Raw genomic sequence first — 20,518 nt, forward strand, 5'->3', positions numbered from 1 at the left:
GGTACATTGGCATTGTTGGCAGGCTTATGCAATTTATGATCATATAATGTAACTAAATCCCCATGATTTTCATATATAGTACTAAGTTATTTCTCCTCTTGTTTTGCCTGTTATATCTTGTCTTGTTTTAGTTTGTATTCCCAGTCCATGTACAGTCCTCTCCTGTCTTGCCCATGTTATGTCTGTTTCCCTAATGTAATGTGTACATGTTCTGGGTTTATCTTCCTATCCTCCTCTGGTTCTGGGTTCTATTAGTTCTGTCTTGTTTTTCATGTTTGGTGCCTGTCCTAGTATTTCCTTGATTCTGTACTTGATACATTCTTGCTGCAGAGCCTCCCTATTCAGCTCCTGGCAGGTCTGCTTAATTCCTGCTCCTAGTTCCTGGGATCCGCATAAGCTGAATCAGGCTTCTGGTATGTGGCTGCACAAACGCTGGTGCTCAACACCAGGGGGCGTGCGGTTACCCTGCACAAGACCTTGCTAATCCACCTCCACACTGTGACTCCTACTCTGAACATCAGGCATACTGGGTCCCGGTCCTCGCTCCGACGCCCGGACAGTGTCTGGTTCCTGGGCACCGGAACGCCACCCTGACAAAAGCACTGTTTGTTGCCAGATTACTTAATTTCTATGAATGTTTGGTTAATCTCTGGATCTACATTTTCCAGTTTTCTTACAAAATGTTTTATGTTATGCATCTAGATTTAACATATATTGGGTTGAACCTGTGTTTGTTTTAAGATAATTGCGATGGCCATGGGGTGAGGCCGGCAGGGAAGGTCACAAGATCTCCCTGGCTGGTCCATGCAGGGCCCGTGCTAACTGAGCGCCGGCCGTGCTGCATTCCATGACGGGTAGTGATGTCCCAAACGGTTCGCTGGCGAATAGTTCCTGGCGAACATAGCATGTTCGCGTTCGCCACCGTGGGCGAACACATGCGATGTTCAGTCCACCCCCTATTCTTTATCATTGAATAAACTTTGACCCTGTACCTCACAGTCAGCAGACACATTCCAGCCAATCAGCTGCACACCCTCCCTAGCAGACCCTCCCACCTACTGGACAGCATCCATTTTAGATTCATTCGGAAGCTGCAACCATTTTATTTTATTTTTTTCAATTTCAAGCAGATACTCCCCCCAGACACTCTGTATTACTGCAGATACTCCCCCCAGACACTTTGTATTACTGCAGATACTCCATCCAGACACCCTGTGTTACTGCAGATACTCCCCCCAGACACCATGTGTTACTGCAGATACTCCCTCCAGAAACTATGTGTTACTGCAGATACTCCCTCCAGACACCCTGTATTACTGCAGATACTCCCTCCAGACACTCTGTGTTACTGCAGATACTCCCTCCAGACACCATGTGTTACTGCAGATACTCCCTCCAGACACCCTGTGTTACTGCAGATACTCCCTCCAGACACCCAGTGTTACTGCAGATACTCCCTCCAGACACTCTGTATTACTGCAGATACTCCCTCCAGACACTATGTGTTACTGCAGATACTCCCTCCAGACACCCTGTATTACTGCAGATACTCCCTCCAGACACTCTGTGTTACTGCAGATACTCCCTCCAGACACCCTGTGTTACTGCAGATACTCCCTTCAGACACCCTGTATTACTGCAGATACTCCCTCCAGACACTCTGTATTACTGCAGATACTCCCCCCAGACACTGACACAGAGCAGAATAGGGACTGTTCCCCCTACATAGGGTCACTTGGCAGATATGGATTGACACCTATCCTAAGGATCCCTGATACACACTGACACAGAGCAGAATAGGGACTGTTCCCCCTACATCGGGTCACTTGGCAGATATGGATTGACACCTGTCCTCAGGGACCCTGATACACACTGGGGGGGACCTACTGTCCTCCCCCCGCCCACACCCCTGTGTGGTGGGTGGGGGCCATGAAAATAATGAGGGGGGGACCTACTGTCCTCCCCCTGGCCCCCACCCCTGCACGGTTGGTGGGGGCCATAACTCACAATGGGGGAGGACCCCTGCGCGGTGGGTGGGGGCCATCACACCCTACATCACCTATACACACACACACTATAGCCCGTATGCACACACTTGCTACATCCCCAATACACACACTCTCCAAAGCACCTAGACACACATACATTACACCACAAGCACAACATAACTAAAACTGACCTTATTACACAATACCACACCACAATCAGTTCACTCTGCACACACGCAATCCCACAGGCAGACTTCAAACACATGCACAGTATCCCACTTATGAAGACACCAGAGACACCAGAGACAAGTGACAAGCAAACACAGCGCAAGCATGTTAATAAAAATGCTTGCACTGTGCAGAACAAATACAGGGCCTTTTTCTCATGCTAGAGCTCTTCAGCAGAGATCTGTGCATGGTCTGCTCTGGAAGAGCATTGAACCAACATGCTCACTGTGAGATGGGGCGTGCTTGTCATTGGGGATGGCCCGCCCCCTTCTCAGTTGGCCACTGTGATTAAAAAATTCCCGGGCCTGATTTGTTTCCCAGTCCGGCCCTAGTATGTATTATAATTTCCACATAAATTTGACTTATGTAATTTCCCAATTGGCAAAAATTGCATATGTTTCAAGATCGAAATACATGTCCACTTATAAATTGTCCTTTTTTTCTTTTCCCTTTTCTTAAGTTTTCCTTTTCCTTAACACCGCAGTAAATCTATTGTATTAAAGCTTTGTAAAGCTGGTTAGTGTACTAGTGAAAAAACATGTGCTAAGAAGAACTACAACACATCCTTTACCTTTACAATATATTTATTTAAGTCATTATGAAAGGTGATATTATCAGTGAGAGTCAGAAGAATTAAGTGCAAGATCTAGAATTTAATTCTCTATCACTGTGATCTGTTGCGCAATACATCATAGTAGGAATGGACTTTCTTAAAGTGTTTTTAAAATCTTTACAATAAAATACATAGAGAATTGGATTGATACAACTATTAAAGTAAGCCAGGCAAGAGAATATTTGACTAAGTAAAAAGTCGATATCCCAGTATTTAGAGTTTAAGATTATGAAAGGCCATATGCTGTAAGGACACCAACAGACAAAGAAACTGATCACTACTGCAGTGATAACCTTGAGTGATTGCTGATATCTGCCTGGTTTTTTGAGGAGGGCCAGTTTATAATAGATCAGACCATAGCAAGTTAGGATGATACAGCAAGGAATTAAAAACAAAGATAGAAGTTTAGTAGTTAATATTGCATAAACAGAGTGTTTACTCTCCTCTGGAATTTCATCTGAATATTTAGGAAGACAATCTGACATGTCATCAATTGCATTATAAAATGTTATGTGTGGTATAGTGATGATAAGGCATACAATCCAAATAATAACTGAAATGATACGGGCTAATCTGGAAGTTCTCTGTAATTTAGCCCAAATGGGCCACATAATAGACACACATCGATCCATGCTGATAACAGTTAAAAAATATACACTGGTAAGCATGTTAAAGAAGGTCATGGGGGTACTGATTTTACAAAACATATAGCCAAGTGGCCAGTTGTTCAAAATATGTAAAGTCCATTCTGTTATCCGCAGAAGAAGAGCGATGTTACATATGAAATCAGTTATGGCCAAATTGAGGAACCACACGGCATAGATACTTTCCATATTGAATCCAGCAATCCAGATAACGAGACTGTTCCCTATAATCCCTACAATGAATGTCACACTGTAACAAACTAAACATAGAATTGGCGTGATGATTTTGATATTAATATTATACCATTCCACTTCATTATATTGATTTTCATCATTTAAAGTCCAGTTTAAATGATCAGGCTGGTCACTAGTTTCATTCATTATTATTTTCCTGCAAGCACAAGAGAAGATATCTATCATTTTATCTAGAGTGATTTTAAAGAAGTTTTAATTTAAAGCTGTGTACCTTAGAAAAAAACCTGTTTCAACTTTATAAAAAAACTATACACCGATTAGCCGTTACATTAAAACATTCACAGGGGATGTGTATAACATTGACTATGTATTTTAATGGTACCCAGGGAAGGACTGATAGCTTTTGAGGCCCCTGGGCAAAAGTAGATCCCAGGCCCTTGAAAGGCCAAATATATGTGCAAAAAATAAATGTTACGTGTAAAATCTGTGTGAATGCCCTTCTGCATTATCTGGATAGATGCATGTACTCTTCTTGCATATTTGTCAGTATACACACATATGTATGTTGATTGTTAGTGTATGACTGCTAATATGCATTTCAGTGCAGTGAATATGTGTGTGAGTGGAGGAATGCATTTACCATACTATGTGTGAAATCGGTGTTATTGTGTGTGTGTGAATGAGGAGTGTAACTGAAAATTATTTATAGTTATATCTTTTGGGTTCTCCCAACTCATTTGGTGCCCTTTTCATTATCCTCCATCCACTTGTTTGTCTCCACATTATCTCCTTTTTTGTCGGTCACACCTTGCCTCCCCATCACCCTCCTGTGAACCTCCATTGTGTCCTTCACAACAGTTACAAGTCACACTCCTTATGCCCTGTTTCCCTTCTTCCCATCCTTTTCAAGCATCTCTATTTTTTTAATTTCCATGGGTGTCCCTACATACTTATCATTCCCTTCCTCGTTCCCTTTATGTAATTTTTTACTTTTGATGGCTCTCCTAGATCTCATTTATGTTCCTTGAATATATAAACTCTTCTTAATGAAGATACTTCTTGACTCTCTTCTGTTTTTTGTTTTTTTTACCAACTTTTAATTCTCTCTCCATCTTCCCCTTTTCTATACCTACCTCTCTAATGCTCCCTGCTGTCTCTGCCAGGCTGCTGCTCCCTCATCTTGGTTGCTGTAAGAGCTCTCTGTGTGAGAGGAGAGTGCATAAAGTGATGTCACTACCAATCTCTGCCTCTCTCAATGACACCCAGTGCTGCACAACCCAACAAAGAGGAGACCTGGCAGAGGGCAGGCAAGGCCTTACTTACAGCACGAGGGTAATGTGCAGTGTGACAGGTTTCTGAGGCCCTGCACATCACCAGGGCCCCATCACTTAGCAATGGAATAGATTTTTGGGAAAATTGCTTTCCCAGTTGTGCCACTGGGCCCCTGACAGTCTCTAGCCCGATCTGCTCAAGTATCTAGCCCGTCCCTGATGACACCTCTCAAAAAGTTGGCATATAATATGAAGCAAGGGATCAGTCAGTTCTTGAATTTCATGTACTGGAAGTAGGAAAAATGGGAGAGCGTAAAGATCCGAGTGACTTTGACAAGGGCCAAATAGTGATGGCTAGACAACTGGGCCAGAGCATCATTTCAAAACAGTAAGACCTGGTATAAAGGGCATAGTACCTACCACAAGTGGCGAAAGGAATAAGAACCAGTAAACCGGCGTCAGGGCCATGGCTCATTGATGCACGTGGTGAGCAAAGGCTAGCCCATCTGGTCCGATTACACAGGACAGCTGCTGTGTTCATTGAAGTGGCTTGGGTGCAGTGTCCCTATTGTACTTAGTGCTGCAATGTGACACATTGCAGTTCTGGAGAAACTGCAATGTTCACATATCAGCACAAAGTCTGCCTCCAGTGGCTATGTACCAGACAGCGCTTCCTGGCTTCTAACAGATTTTTGGTCCGGTGACTGACTCTGGTAACTGACTCTGGATGTCCTCACGCTCTGCATGAGGATATCCAATGTCAGCTATTTCCCCATAGGAAAGTACTGATTCAATGCGCTTGCTGCATTTGCCGTGCATGTGCATTAGACCCGCTCTTTGCGGGACGTCGGAGGAGGAGGTGCTGGGAGCCGGTATGTAAATAAAGGGTTTTTAACACTTTTTTTCATATTGGTGAGGAGGAGGGGGCGGAAGAGGGGGTAGGCAGAGGAAGCTACAGTCCCAGGAATACAGCTTAAGTGTATTCCTGGCACTTATAGTATTCCTAATGCTGGCCATGATAGAGAGGTTTCAGAACACACAAACTATATTTATTTCTGAGTAATGGAGTGAGAATTCAAAGTGAATCTAAAATGTAAGGCCAAAACAACCAAACTGAAAGCATAGTTTTCTTAGAGAATGTTTCCAGTTCAACTAATGTAATCTTGAATTTGAAGTTCATTTTGAATTCACTTTGAATTTTCGCTTTAGACAATAAACCTGATAGAATAGTTTTCTTTTAATACCATTTAACATTCCAAAATGTGTTGTTTTTTTTAATTATGGCAGGCAAACCTTGACACTCCAGACACTGTGGACTACATCTACCTCAATGCTCAGACAGCCATAATGCAGGCAAAGCATCAGGGGATGTATCGTCCACAACATCTGAAGTGCCGAAGGTTACCTACCCCTTATCTAGAGGGATTATGTAAGACTGAATGTTATTTGTCATGGTGAGAAGTTGTGAATGGATTGACTGTCTCATGTAAAAGATGTGTGGTACCTCTGTTAAAGGACAGATTTTCCAATGATGCAACTTCAATGTGTAAATTTTATAATTCTTTCTTCCTGATTGCCAGTCCACAGGTATAATTATACTTTTATCTAGTAAGTAAAACAAATACATTAATACAACATTCACAACACAACACTCAAATTTTAAACATTAACACAGGACTGTGTGATTTCACACCCTCTGGATCTTAAAGGAGCACTTTAAAAACCATAACCACTACAGCCCACTGGATCCCATAACCACTACAGCCCACTGGGCCCTCTTTACAGCATTAAAGGGGGGGTCGCTATAAAATGGTTCAACTGGCAGCTTTTACTAATGACAGCTTCTATTAAAATTGGCAAATTGTGGAAATTTGGTTAAATTGAATTTGCCCAAAGCCATTTGCCAATTCCGTCTAATAATCAATTTGCAGGTACTTCCATAATTAGGCTCTGGATCTAAGTTGTTCAGTTGTATCTGTAAAGCCTTGAACAGATTTACATCCAGACTAATTCTGAGACTCTATTGGGACACTGGCCAAAATTAGCATTCAATTTAGTTTTTTGCATTTTTCACACACAACAAACAAATTTACACCCATAATGGCATACCATTTGCAATAGTAGACAACCCAATGTATTGCAAATGGGATATATGCAGTTTTTTTTAGTAGCCATTTGGTCACAAACACTGGCCAAAGTTAGCGTTAGTATTTGTTTCTGTGTGAAAAATGCAAAAAACGCCAATTTTGGCCAGTGTTTGTGACTAAGTGGCTACTAAAAAAGACTGGACATACCCCATTTGTAATACCTTGGGTTGTCTACTTTTGCAAATGGTATGGGGGTAATTTTCCTTCCTGGACTACCATACGGTCTCAAAGGCAACATAACCAGTCTGGCAAATTTCAATGTGTATAAACTGAAAAACGTAATGTGCTATATTTGACCCTGTAACTTTCCAAAACACCATAACAACTGTTAACGGGGGCTACTGTTTTACTTGTGAGACATTGATGAATACAAATATGTGTACTCTTTTGCAGTAACAGCTAACAGTATTGTGACATTCACATATAAAATACCATGCAGAACATTAAAAAAGAACAAAAAAAAATAATTTCTCAAATATTTTTATATTTTAGTCATATTAAATTATGTGTAATATCAAATATATGATGTGACATGAAAGCCCTGTTTCACCTGAACAAAATTATATATGATAAGTGTGGGTGCACATAATGTAAAAGATGTGAATTATGCTCAACAGACATATAGCACAAATTCAAGGTTTTGTTTACATTTTGTTTTGATCACAACTTGTACACCTGCCTCAGTCATTAACCCTTTAAGACCGGAGGGCGTACTATTACGCCCTATTTTAAGCGGCTCTAAACGCCGCCAGGCGTAATAGTACGTCCTCTGTTTTTTTTTTTACTTACCCAGTCGCCGGCGATCCCACGCCGGCGATCGCGGTTGGGGGGACTCCCAGGGAGCCCCCCGCGGCAGATCCTCACTCCTGGGGGCCCCCCCAGCCATGTGAGAGTGAGGTCCTTGCGAGCCTTAGCTGCCTGGTGCATTGCCAGCAGGGGGACTAACTGGAATGACAGTTAGTCCCCCTGCTGGCTGGAAATAAAGTAAAATTAAATTAATCAGTGTAAAAAAAAAAATTATATACTTAGATCATATATAGAAGGCGTATGCCTGAAGTTGTGGGAGGGATTTAGGCGTATATAAACCCAGCAAACCCCTACTCACCTGTCTTCGTCGATTCCGGAAGCTCGCCTTCATTCCGCTTCACAGACCCTCTGACGTCATTCGTCCGCGACGTTCGCACAGCCCGCCGGTCAGCACTGTTTCCACGAGAACGCTGGCATTCAGTAAAGTCCCCGACAACCGTAAGTTCCACTTCCTTAGATCGTTAATTCATGTCAGTTGTGCATTCGCATTCGGCTACCTTAAAACAGCTCATAATTTATCTTACTCACGTTTCAATGAACGCCATTCAAACCAACGCATCTGTTAACTACTGTACAATCACTTATCCTCCATAACGCTATTCTTTGCTCGAATTGTCATAATTTTCGGTCTTTATTGGTATTACTAAACTAGTTTTTCCCTTAGAGCGGCATGCTTTTATACACATATGACATTTCTAATTTACAACCAATTCAAGTACTTGTACGTTTCTGCATAACAAGAAGGTCTTATAGTTTGGTGTAGCGAGTTATGGTGACAGATTGGGCAATAGTTTGGATTAACATTAAGTCCTACACACTACCTTATCTTGAATTTCACTAGCAGTTGTTATGGGATATACAAATGGGTTAAACCTAGTATGTGTATATTTTTATTTACTTGCTTATTTAATTTTTTTTTTTTTTTTTTAATTTATGGGTCTCCTCCGTATGCTTTGTTTTAAAAATTACAGGGGTTCTTCCAGGATACGTTCTTCAATTAAAGCTGTGTTACAAGTTACGGTTTGGTTAGTAATATTTCCCTTCCTACACTACGTTATTCCTTCCTACCTTGCTCACTACTAATAAGAGTCGGTAAAATTTTCATAAACTAAAATTGGCTTGTTTCTTTTCTATGTTATCTAACATCACCTGTGTCCGTTTTTCTGCAATTCGGGACGTCAGCAGTACAAGCCGACAGTAAATTACTCTCTAGGTCATCTTAGGTTAATCCAGTCACTAATTCATCGTTCAGGTAAGTCTAATATATTACATCACGAGCACGTTCAGTCGCCGCTATTCTCCCGTCCAGTTAGTCGTTGCTGGTTGCTAGGGTTTTAGGAGCCCAATAGCGGTAATCTTCCCCTGGCTTCTTCGCCTAGGTTAGTGGTCCCGCGAGGCCAACTCCCATCCTCACCTCGGAGGTACTACGCCCCTCGGGCCAAATCATAGTTAGCCACCTCGCATTTTGTATAGAGAGGGCCTCACCAGTCACCCCCAGTCTGTCTTATGGTTACTTCCCACCGAGAGGCCAACACCCCGCCACAACGCTCAGTGGCCTCAAATCCCCTCGCGCCAACTCATAGATAGAGCCTCTCAAGCCACTTGGCACTTAGCAGGGCCTCACCAGTCACCAACCTAGTTAATTGCTTCGCCACGGTGGCACTAGCTAGCCAACCAGCACACACACGCACGCATAAAAAAAAAACACACTTTTAACTCTAAGTTTCCTTTCATGCCGTAGCATGTCAACAGCCTCGGTTCCAGACGATGAACAATCAGTCGCAAGCACTCCGTCCAGATCTAGCTCCCAGCCAAGACAACCTAGTGCCTCATCCAGCTACAGATCCTGGACTATTCCTAAGATTACGGCCGAGCTCAATAGGAGGAATATTCCCTTCCCGGCTACAGCCAGGAAAGCTGAACTCTTCCGTTTGCTTAACGCCCAAATTATGGAGGATTCACCAGGCCCTAGTTCTGACGGTTCTATACAGAATAGTTTAGCTGAACTGCGGAGCATGATGTCCTCTTTTGTCTCCTCTGTAGCCGGCATTAGTACCAGGCTAGATACCCTGGAAGCCTCTGGTCGGTCCGGCATTACGGAAGTTCAGGTTCCTCCGGTACAACCAGAGTCCGACTTAGGAGGTAACTCCACTAATACTCCTGTCAAAAAGTCTAATGTAATTAATCCTGTTCATTTAATCCCACAAAACCTTAGACGGGACATAATAGAAGGGAAGGATGTTAACTTAGCTTCCCTCCTCATCGCATCACAGGATGTTATCGAAAACAGGGCTTACACCTTTGAAGATATATCACTAGTGATGAAAGCCAGGGACCCTAGGCTTAATAAAAAACTTAATATTCCCGAGTTCATATTAGCCTTTGGGTTATATCGAGACGTAATTTGCTCCGCTTTCCCGCACCGTAGGGAAGAGCTGGACTTATATTTGCACAAGCTGGTGGACCTAGCCTACAAGTACGGTGGTTATGCATTCTACGACTACCACAAGTCCTTTTCAGCCAGATCAGCCGCATCCCTGGCACAGTTCAACACTCCCACTGATTGGAGTCAGTTGGACACTGAATTATTTTGTAGGCATTTCGCCGGGCTTAGGACACCAGCATGTGCAATTTGCGCTTCAGCTTCTCATACTTCGAACTTTTGTCCTAGTACCGCAGTTAGTCCATCTACTAGTTTCGCTAACCCAGACTATTCTGGTCAAAGGGAAATGAAGGACAAATTGGGCAGACCCATAGTGTTTCTCGGGAAAACGCAGGTTTGTAACAACTTCAATGAAGGGGGATGTAGTTATAGCGCATGTAGATTGCTCCACGTTTGTTCTGTCTGTTTCAGGGCACACGCAAAAACGATGTGCCCGAACAAACTGTTTCCAAAAAAGGCAATTACTCCAATAAATGTACCAAATTTGCAACGCTACCTGACTGCACATCCTTCTTCTCAATTAGCGGACTTTCTCATTTCTGGTTTCACCAAAGGCTTTCACACAGGTTTTGTGGCACTCCCTTCAGGCACACTAGAATGCCCCAACCTGCAGTCAGCAATATCCGACCCAGCCAGTCTAAAACTTCTCCTCGACAAAGAGGTGGAAAATGGTTTCATGATAGGTCCCTTCACCACACCACCTTTCACGTCCTGGAGGACAAGTCCTTTAGGTATAGCCACGGGTAAATTCAACGACAAAAAGAGGTTAATAATTGACTTCTCTGCACCGCACTCTTCCACCTCCCCAAGTTTAAATTCCCTTATTCCGTCCGAAGACTTCTCACTGCAGTACGCCAAGATAGACGATGCCATTCAAGCCATTGTCAACCTCGGTAAGGCAGCCTGGTTGAGCAAAACGGATATCTCGAATGCTTTTAAGCTGCTACCTATTATGCAGTCGCTCTGGCACCTACACGGGGTCAAATGGCAAGGGGAATATTATTTTGCTACCAGGCTGACCTTTGGCTCAAAAAGTAGCCCGAAACTTTTTGACTTGTTTGCAGAGACCCTGAATTGGCTGTTACTCAACGAGTCCAGATGCCCAGTAGTAATCCACTACCTCGACGATTTTCTGTATATAGAACCTCACTACTGCACACCGCTCAGCCTACATAGGGCACTCTCCTTATTTGAGGAACTTGGTGTTCCCATAGCCGCAAATAAGACTGAGGGTCCCGATACTGAAATCACCTTTTTAGGGATCACGATCAATTCTGTATCCATGCAAACCAGCCTCCCTCAAATCAAGGTGGACAGGATTTTAGATTGCATTCACACCTGCACCAACCTCGGGTCTTGCACCAGGAAAGAATTACAGTCTCTCCTGGGCTCTCTTAACTTTGCCATGAGAGTTATCCCGCAAGGCAGATCTTTTATCTCCAGGTTACTCTCGCTGCTACACGGCCTCCCTGACGACGACACAAAGATCAGTTTAGACGATTCAGCAAGGGCTGACCTAGAAATGTGGAAACTATTCTTGTCCTCGTGGAATGGTAGGTCATTGTTCATTCCTCCCATCTCCGACGATTCCCCAGTTATCTGGACAGATGCTGCAGCTTCAGTCGGGTACGCAGCAATATTTGGGGACGAATGGGTATTTGACAGTTGGCCGCCTGAGACTAACACACTAGATAACTTTGACAAAACCTCAGCGTTATTCGAAATCTTTCCCATAGTAGCAGCAGCACACATTTGGGCTGAAAATTGGAGGGGTAAAGCGGTTAAGTGTTTTTCGGATAACATAGCAGCCTGCAATATAATTAACAAAGGCCGGTCTCAGTCCCTGTCTATCATGAAGTTAGTTAGGAGGCTCACCTGGTTAGCAGCAAACTGGCAGTTTTACATTTGTTGTATACATGTTCCAGGAATGTTCAATAACGCTGCTGACGCATTATCACGTTTCAATTTTCAGGAATTTTTCCGCCTTCACCCTACTGCGAACAAGCAACCCAAAACTCCCCCACAGTTTGCAGATCTAATCATGCTTTAGATCAGTTATTGGCCCAGGGTAGAATTCTAGCACAGGCCGGGTTATCGGCAAACACAAAAAGAGCGTACAATAGGGCATTTGAAATGTTTAATAATTTTGTACGCAACTTTAACATAATAAATCGATTTTCAGTAGAAACTATGGTTGCATTTTCAACTTTTTGCCACACCTCATTAAAGCTTGCTTACAACACCATCAAACTATACTTAACAGGTATACAACACTTCATGCTTACTATCTATCCCGATAAGACCCCTTTCTTGTCCACATACCCAATTAAAAACGTTCTTAAAGGTATCCAGAGACTAAATAACCATAAAACCCTTGAGAGACTCCCAATTGATAGTAACATCTTTGAGAAAATCTCTGAGCTCTTAGATAAAGGTCCTTTTGATCCCCCTACTAATCTGATAATTAAATCCGCAGCTTATTTGGCTTTTTTCGGATTCCTACGGCCCAAAGAGTTTTCAGTAGAAAAAATAACAGACACAGACACTTGCCTTAAACAGAGAAATTTGTCCAAAATAAATGATCATTATATTTTAGTTATTCCCCGTACAAAAACAAATCAAACAGGCCCCCCCGTGGAGGTTAAGTATTTCCCTACAGGGTCTAAATGTTGCCCAGTCCAGGTGCTGGATAACCTGGTAAGTCAACAGATTAGGAATCCAGAACTGCCGCTTTTGTCCCTACAAGGAAAACCTCTCACGACGAAACATTTCATGCTATACATACGTTCATTGTTACTTAGACTTAGCCTCAACCCAAACTCCTTCTCAGGACACTCGTTTCGAATCGGAGCAGCCACCACGGCTTCAAGTAATCATGTCCCATCACACATAATAAAGAAAATGGGACGCTGGAAATCTGCAGTGTATAACCGGTACATTCCAAACCCAGAGAAAGAGATCAGACTCGCTTTTCACAATATGTCTAAATAATGTTTATTGTTGTGGTGTTAATAAATATATAAACGTTACTTACTTTTTGGCCTCTTTTTTACAGGCCTAGCCGCTCGTCGGTTTCGGCACACCTCAACCGACTATTATTTGTTAAACTAAACCTACTTAGAATGTACGCCCCTTTTCATAATCCCGTACACAAATAGAAGGCGTATGCCTGAAGTTGTGGGAGGGATTTAGGCGTATATAAACCCAGCAAACCCCTACTCACCTGTCTTCGTCGATTCCGGAAGCTCCCCTCCCACCACACCCTCTTCACATATCATTATAACCAGGCGGGCCCTCTTTTTTACAGGCCTAGCCGCTCGTCGGTTTCGGCACACCTCAACCGACTATTATTTGTTAAACTAAACCTACTTGGAATGTACGCCCCTTTTCATAATCCCGTACACAAATATATATTATGATTATGATCTGAGTAAATATATATACATATATACATACACACACATACACTGTCTAGGTGTATTTTACTATTAATATATATGTAATTATATATATATATATATATATATATATATATATATATATATATATATTATCAAATTACACGTAGACTGATACTGATTAAATATATATAGAATTATTGCTATATATATATATTTATATATAATATAAAAAAAATATGTAAATACGTAAAAAAATAAAATAAAAAAAATAATTAAAAATAAATAATTAAAAATATATAGATGTGTGTTATTTTGTTCTAACTGTATTGTGATATTAATATATATATATATATGTATATCAAAACACACGTAGAACGAAACAATATATATATCTATATACATAAATATATACGTAAAGGGAATTTAATTTGCTAGCACAATATTTAACCCTATAACTTTCCAAGACATCATAAAACCTGTACATGGGGGGTACTGTTCTACTCGGGAGACTTCACTGAACACAAATATTTGTATTTCAAAACAGTAAAATGTATTACAACAATTATATCGCCAGTAAAAGTCACGTTTTTTGCATTTTTCATGAACAAACAGCACTTACACGGATGATATTATTGCTGCGATACTTTTTACTGTTTTGAAACACAAATATTTGTGTTCAGCGAAGTCTCCCGAGTACAACGGTACCCCTCATGTACAGGTTTTATGGTGTTTTCAAAAGTTACAGCATCAAATATAAGGCTTGTGTTTCATTTTTTTTCACATTAAAATTCGCCAGATTGGTTACGTTGCCTTTGAGACCCTATGGTAGCCCAAGAATGAAAATTACCCCTATGATGGCATACCATTTGCAATAGTAGACAACCCAAGGTATTGCAAATGGGGTATGTCCAGTCTATTTTAGTAGCCACTTAGTCACAAACACTGGCCACAATTGGCGTTTTTTGCATTTTTCACACAGAAACAAATACTAACGCTAACTTTGGCCAGTGTTTGTGACCAAATGGCTACTAAAAAAAAATGGGCATACCCCATTTGCAATACCTTGGGTTGTCTACTATTGCAAATGGTATGACATTATGGGTGTAAATGTTATTCCTGGGCTACTATACAGTCCAAAAGGCAACGTAACCAATCTGGCGAATTTCAATTTCAAATGTAACGTGCTATATTTGACCCTGTAACTTCCCAAAACACCATAAAACCTGTACATAGGGGATACTGTTTTACACGTGAGACTTTGCTGAATACAAATATGTGTATTTTATTGCAGTAAAATCAAACAGTATTATGACATTCACAGTTAAAATGTCATGTAGAACTAAAAAAATAACAACATTTCTTATTTTCTCCCATTTTTTTCATATTAAATTATGTTTCATAGCTACATATGTGATATCAAATGAAAGCCCTGTTTTCCCTGAATAAAATTATATATAATAAGGGGGGGTGCATTTAATATGAAAAAGGTGAATTACGGTTGGACAGACATATAGAGCAAATGCCAGGTTTTGTTTACATTTTGTTTTGTTCACAACATCTACATTTGGCTCAGTCCTTAAGGGGTTAAGGGGTTAAAACATTGTCTAGGTTTTGCCGTCCAAATAGACCCTGCTTTTGCTAATCCAGACAAGTTAGAGTCATACTTAAATGTCCAGAGTGGACTAGTGATTGTTGTCATAATTTACATATCATGGCATGTAAATATAACTCGAAGCATGATCTTTAATCCTAGTCTTTGTTAGTACGTAAGGTCTGGAAATTATCCATAGCATGATTAGTGTGAGTTACATATATGTCAAGTACTTGGGGCGCATTGCATGCAGTTTTTGTTTTTTTATGCAATGTTTATTAAAAGAGAGAGCATACTACAATGCATAAAACTATAACATTTCAAACAAAGGAGAACATTATTTTGTTTTTACAGAGTACCCCATCACATCAGAGCACAAAAGGCTTGAACAAGTATAGTTGAGAAGTGACAATATTGTCAGTTGGGTTTATGGAGCATGGGACAATAACAGCATATGAACAGGAAAAATAATGATAACATACAATAAAATATTTGGATGAAAAGAATAGCATCAAAGAATTAAAGGACCAGTGGCTTCCTGGGAAGTGATTTAAAGGGGCGTCATGAATTTTGTGCCCACAGGCAACTGAAGAGATAGTCTTGTTGGCAACTGTGTGTGCTTTTTGCCTCGGCCATACATCACAGTGTATAAATTACTCAAATTATATCTGTATATTTAAAAATCTTGCTTGTAGACTGCCAAAAATTAGGAGTACATCCACAAGGGCAACTTTATCTAAGAAGAGAAAACTATATATATTTTGTTTCCTACCTTAGTAAAATGAATTCAGAAAGTAGTTTAACTCCGAATTTAGAAGGCTGTGCGGCTGTTGGTTCTTCTCTGATTGTACCCCAATATTTTTTAACACTTGATTGATACGTCTGTTTCAGATTGTACTGTTTTAGTTTAGAATGGCAATGCCAACCTTCCTCAACTCATACTAAACTTTGACATATTCTAAATCCGACTGTCTTATTTAGAAATGCAATCTGATAATTTCAACGCCCTAGCAGAAGACAGTTATATTCTGATCTTAACTGGTTTTATTGGAGGTGATATATGAAGAGATAGAGTAACTGCTCTTTTAACAATGTTTTCTTCTTAAATTTATCAAACTTGTGTAAACTAGTACAAGTGAGGTAAGAAAAAAATTATAATGCTTAGATTTAATACAGGGAGCTCGATGATTTTATTTGGCAGGCATAGGAAGGGAATAACCCTTAGTATAAGTTATTTTGACAAATCCAAGACTTGCAGCCTAGGACACTTACCTTATCACTAGCAGCTTCATTAGACAGCTCTCTATCATTTGGATTAATACTATATGGACTACTAACGTCTTTTTCCTGTTGTTCTAGTATAATTAGCTGTCCATAATTCTGGACACTAACTCTGATTGTTTAGCTCAGTGGTTCTCGAACCAGTCCTCAAGACACACCAACAGTCCAGGTTTTGTTAGTATCTCCATTGGAATAAAACAGGGAAATACATAAATCCTGGACTGTTGGTGGGCCATGAGAACTGGTTTGAGAACCACTGGTTTAGCTACTTAATGACAATTTGTTATTTCTCAGTACAAGCAACAATTACATGCATATGTTGCCATCTCTGTAAGCAGTCTGGCTGATTGCCAGTATCAGGGAACTTTATTTAACTAGAGCATATTTGTAAATATAAACCCACCCCTTTTCCCTGTAACTTTCTGTTTTGTAAAATCATTAGTTTTTCACAATGTAATTTTTTTCTTTCATTGTGTGATAATAATTTTTTAATGTATTAAACAAATGATACGTTTTAATCTTTATACTCATCCTTATTTTTTGTGGGCAAGTCTCAAATTTGTCAAAATAGCTTTATGTACTACCTGAACAGCAAGATGTGTTAATTTGCATATTCAAATATATTTTCATATTATGATCTTTGCAGGTAGGGTAGGTATTTTGTATCAGTTATTGTCTTCCCAACCCCTTTATGACTATAAAGTGTGTTATTGTGTGTTATTATGATGTGTGTTATTATGATATTTGTGTTATTATGATTTCCTTTATGTTCCTCCATATGATTTGGTTATTTGTTTTAGATTGTGTTTGTCCTATTGAGTCTAATATAATACACATATGGGCTAGTCCTGAGGGGGAAAAAAAAGCTGGTGTATTCGTTCCACCTGGAACTGTGTGTTCTAGTTTGTTATTTCGGTATCTTTGGACCTGTTAGCCTGTTGCTTTGTCCCTGATCCAAGGACAAGTTAAAAAGATCTAGGCCTGAGAGCCACAAGTGCCTTTGCCTTAGCTGGTCACAGTGCAGGCAGAGGTGTGGATACCTACCTGGGAATGGAGCAGCAAGAGGCAAAGATAAAGGGAATGATACTTGAAGGAAAGGAGAGAGCTTCAGTCTGGTCCAGGGGGGGAGAAGTTCTCAGCCACCCCAGTACAGCTTCGGAAACAGGGGCTGAAGTATTCCTGGGTCCCCAGAAGGAACTAGGTAACGGACCTCTTTCACAGTTACCAAGCTGTTAAAAACTTGCATGCATTTAATTATGCATTTTTAATTGGACTTATATATAAAAACCACTTAGTTCTCTTGTCTGCAGCCTTTGCAAGCCCTCCCCTACTAACCCTTCCTAGACTTTCTGTGGCTGTCCAATCACAGACTTTCCACTGCAGCTCAATGAGAAGTCATTGCTCTAGGCAATTGCTGCCTTTTGAGTTTAGCTGCATTGAGGTAAGCAAACCAGGAAGAAACAGAACCATCTGTCTGCATTTTAGGTAGGGCAATGTAACCACGTTAACTGATAAAAGTATCAACTTCTATTAAAATCTGTACTTTTTGTAAAATTAAAATAATAGGACACACTCTTCACACAGCTTTCAGGAAGGTAAAGTGCTAAGGGGGGTCTGTAGTGTCCCTTTAAGCTACAACTTTGAGGAGAGCAACAGGTTGAGTCGTGTAAATAAACAAAATATATGATTGAAGGTTGCTTTACCTAGGCAATCTATGACTGATAGAGCCAGTCTTATGAGACTGAAGTAGACTCCCCAGACCTCACTAGATGAGTTTAGGTGTATCATGAGAAATACATGAGTATTGGCAATATATCGGTTTTAAATATAGAGGAAAGACAGAAGGTGTAATTTTGTGATTTAATATAAGTTGTCTGTACATTGCTTACCTAGATTCACTAAAGATTTTGACACTGTTCCACATAGAAGGTTCATCAATAAACAATCTTTAAGTTTGAATTCCAATATTGTTGAATGGGTAAGGCAGTGGCTGAGTGACAGGCAGCAGAGGGTTGTAGTCAATGGAGTATGTTTGAAGCAAGAAATACCCAAAAAGGATTATCTACAATACAAGATATAGCAAAAATCAAAGAGTAGTATTGCACACAAAATGGGGTGAGGTATAATGCAATGAAATTCACTCACACACCCAAATTGATTGAAGGCATATCAATATAACTGAAGGCGGTCTTGGTTCCAGTGCTTGGGAAGGGCTGCCAGACTGTCGCTTCAAATGGGGATACTCTGGCTTTAGGGACAAACATTGTTGGTCACCCTTTGGTCACACCTGCTTCTGTTCGAAAAGCTCTTCATTCTTGAGCTTCTTCAACCAACAGACTGGAGGATTTGGATTATGCTTTTTTTCAGGAGAGTTTTGCCATAGCACAGTTATTTTTTATTTTAATACAGGTGCATTTGGGTTATTATTGCTTATTACTTTTTGCCATGTTTGTGTGGTCCAATATATAGTATATATTTAAACCAAACACTCCACCAACCAAACACCAGTGTCTCCACTTCCAGTTTCCAGAGCCAATGGCCAATGGCCAATGAAGAGTTGGAGACACTGGTGTTTGCTTAGCATTTTCAGAAAGTGTATTTTCTTGTTACCCATACACTCAACATCAACATCTTCTTTCTACAGACAGGACCATGTGAAGAATCACAGAATGTATTGATGTGCCTAAATTCCACTTACAGCTTGTAAGAGCAATGTTAGAAACCTGACACATTCACTCATTAGGCAGTTTTAAAATATTACGGTTATTTGCTAAAGTGAGAATTGATGATAATTCAAATCAAATGAAAATTGGAATGTGAAAATAGTCAAAATAGAAGTTATTAACTAAAGTGAGAAGTGCCATAAATTCAAAGTTAATTCAAAATGAATTTAAAGTGAATTTAAAATGTAAAACCAAAATTTCTAAATTGGAAGTATAATTGACTTTGAGAATTTTTCCAGTTTAGCTTTTTGGAAATTTATGTTCAGTTTTCTAAAAATATTTTTTGTGTGTGTTTTTTTTTTTTTTTCTATTTTAACCCTTTTTTAACTTTTAATCATCATGTAAACCATACATGAGCATAAAAAATATATTTTTTTGTGATACATAATATATACAGTTCATTTTCTCTGGGTCACTTATGTCTGTGGTCAAGCAAGCCAGGCAGCATTTCTTTTTAAGACCTGTGTATTCTTTGACATTTTGCTCAGTATATGGTGGCACTTGAGAGTTTGCTACCAGTCAGAGGTATGTACCAAGTGTAGACTAATATGTCTGTTACTTTGTACTTAGCTGTGAGGATATGGTCTGCCGGTAGCTTGATTCTCTGCAAAAAAAAGAGTATAATGCACACACTAAAAAAAGGGGAAATACTTCCTACAGGATGCTCCAGAAAGGGAGGGCAGAACCCTGAAGACATCAAATGGAAGAAAAGAAATATCCAAGCACACCTGAGGTTTCTTCTAAAAGGCAGCATTTATTAAGTCTCATAGAGGAGCCGAAACGTTGTCTCCACTTCCTTGTTTAAAATTTTAGAAGAAACCTCAGGTGTGCGTGGATATTTATTTTCTTCCGTTTTGTAGCTTGATTCTCTTTGATTATAAGTCGGAATTTGCTATCTAATTAGGGTAGGTATAAGAGGGGAATTACTTTATAACAACTCATTAGAGTCATTGTATCGCGCTGGAAAGTCTGTTGTGAAACACCCTAAGTTACCTTTGAAACTGTATCCAATTTGCATTTCCAAATTATATTTATTTCATTTTGTTAAAGGGACACTCTTCTGCTCATTGGAGTGGTCTGGGTGCCAACCCTGCAAGTGTAATTATTGCAGTTTTCATAAACTACAATATTTACCTTGCAGGATTAACTCCTCCTCTAGTGGCTGTCTACTAGACCACTTCATGGT

General features: G+C 40.2%; 1 protein-coding gene across 1 annotated transcript; it reads right to left on the minus strand.

Moving 5' to 3' along the window:
- Nucleotides 1-2,849: 2,849 nt before the first annotated feature.
- On the minus strand, nucleotides 2,850-3,854 carry LOC134576761 (formyl peptide receptor-related sequence 3-like). Its single transcript, XM_063435469.1, has one exon. It carries the CDS (start codon nucleotides 3,852-3,854, stop codon nucleotides 2,850-2,852), a length of 1,005 nt encoding a protein of 334 aa, XP_063291539.1.
- Between the last annotated feature and the right edge of the window lie 16,664 nt (nucleotides 3,855-20,518).

Source organism: Pelobates fuscus, chromosome 11 (assembly GCF_036172605.1).
Source record: "Pelobates fuscus isolate aPelFus1 chromosome 11, aPelFus1.pri, whole genome shotgun sequence".
In the NCBI taxonomy this organism is placed as follows: domain Eukaryota; kingdom Metazoa; phylum Chordata; class Amphibia; order Anura; family Pelobatidae; genus Pelobates; species Pelobates fuscus.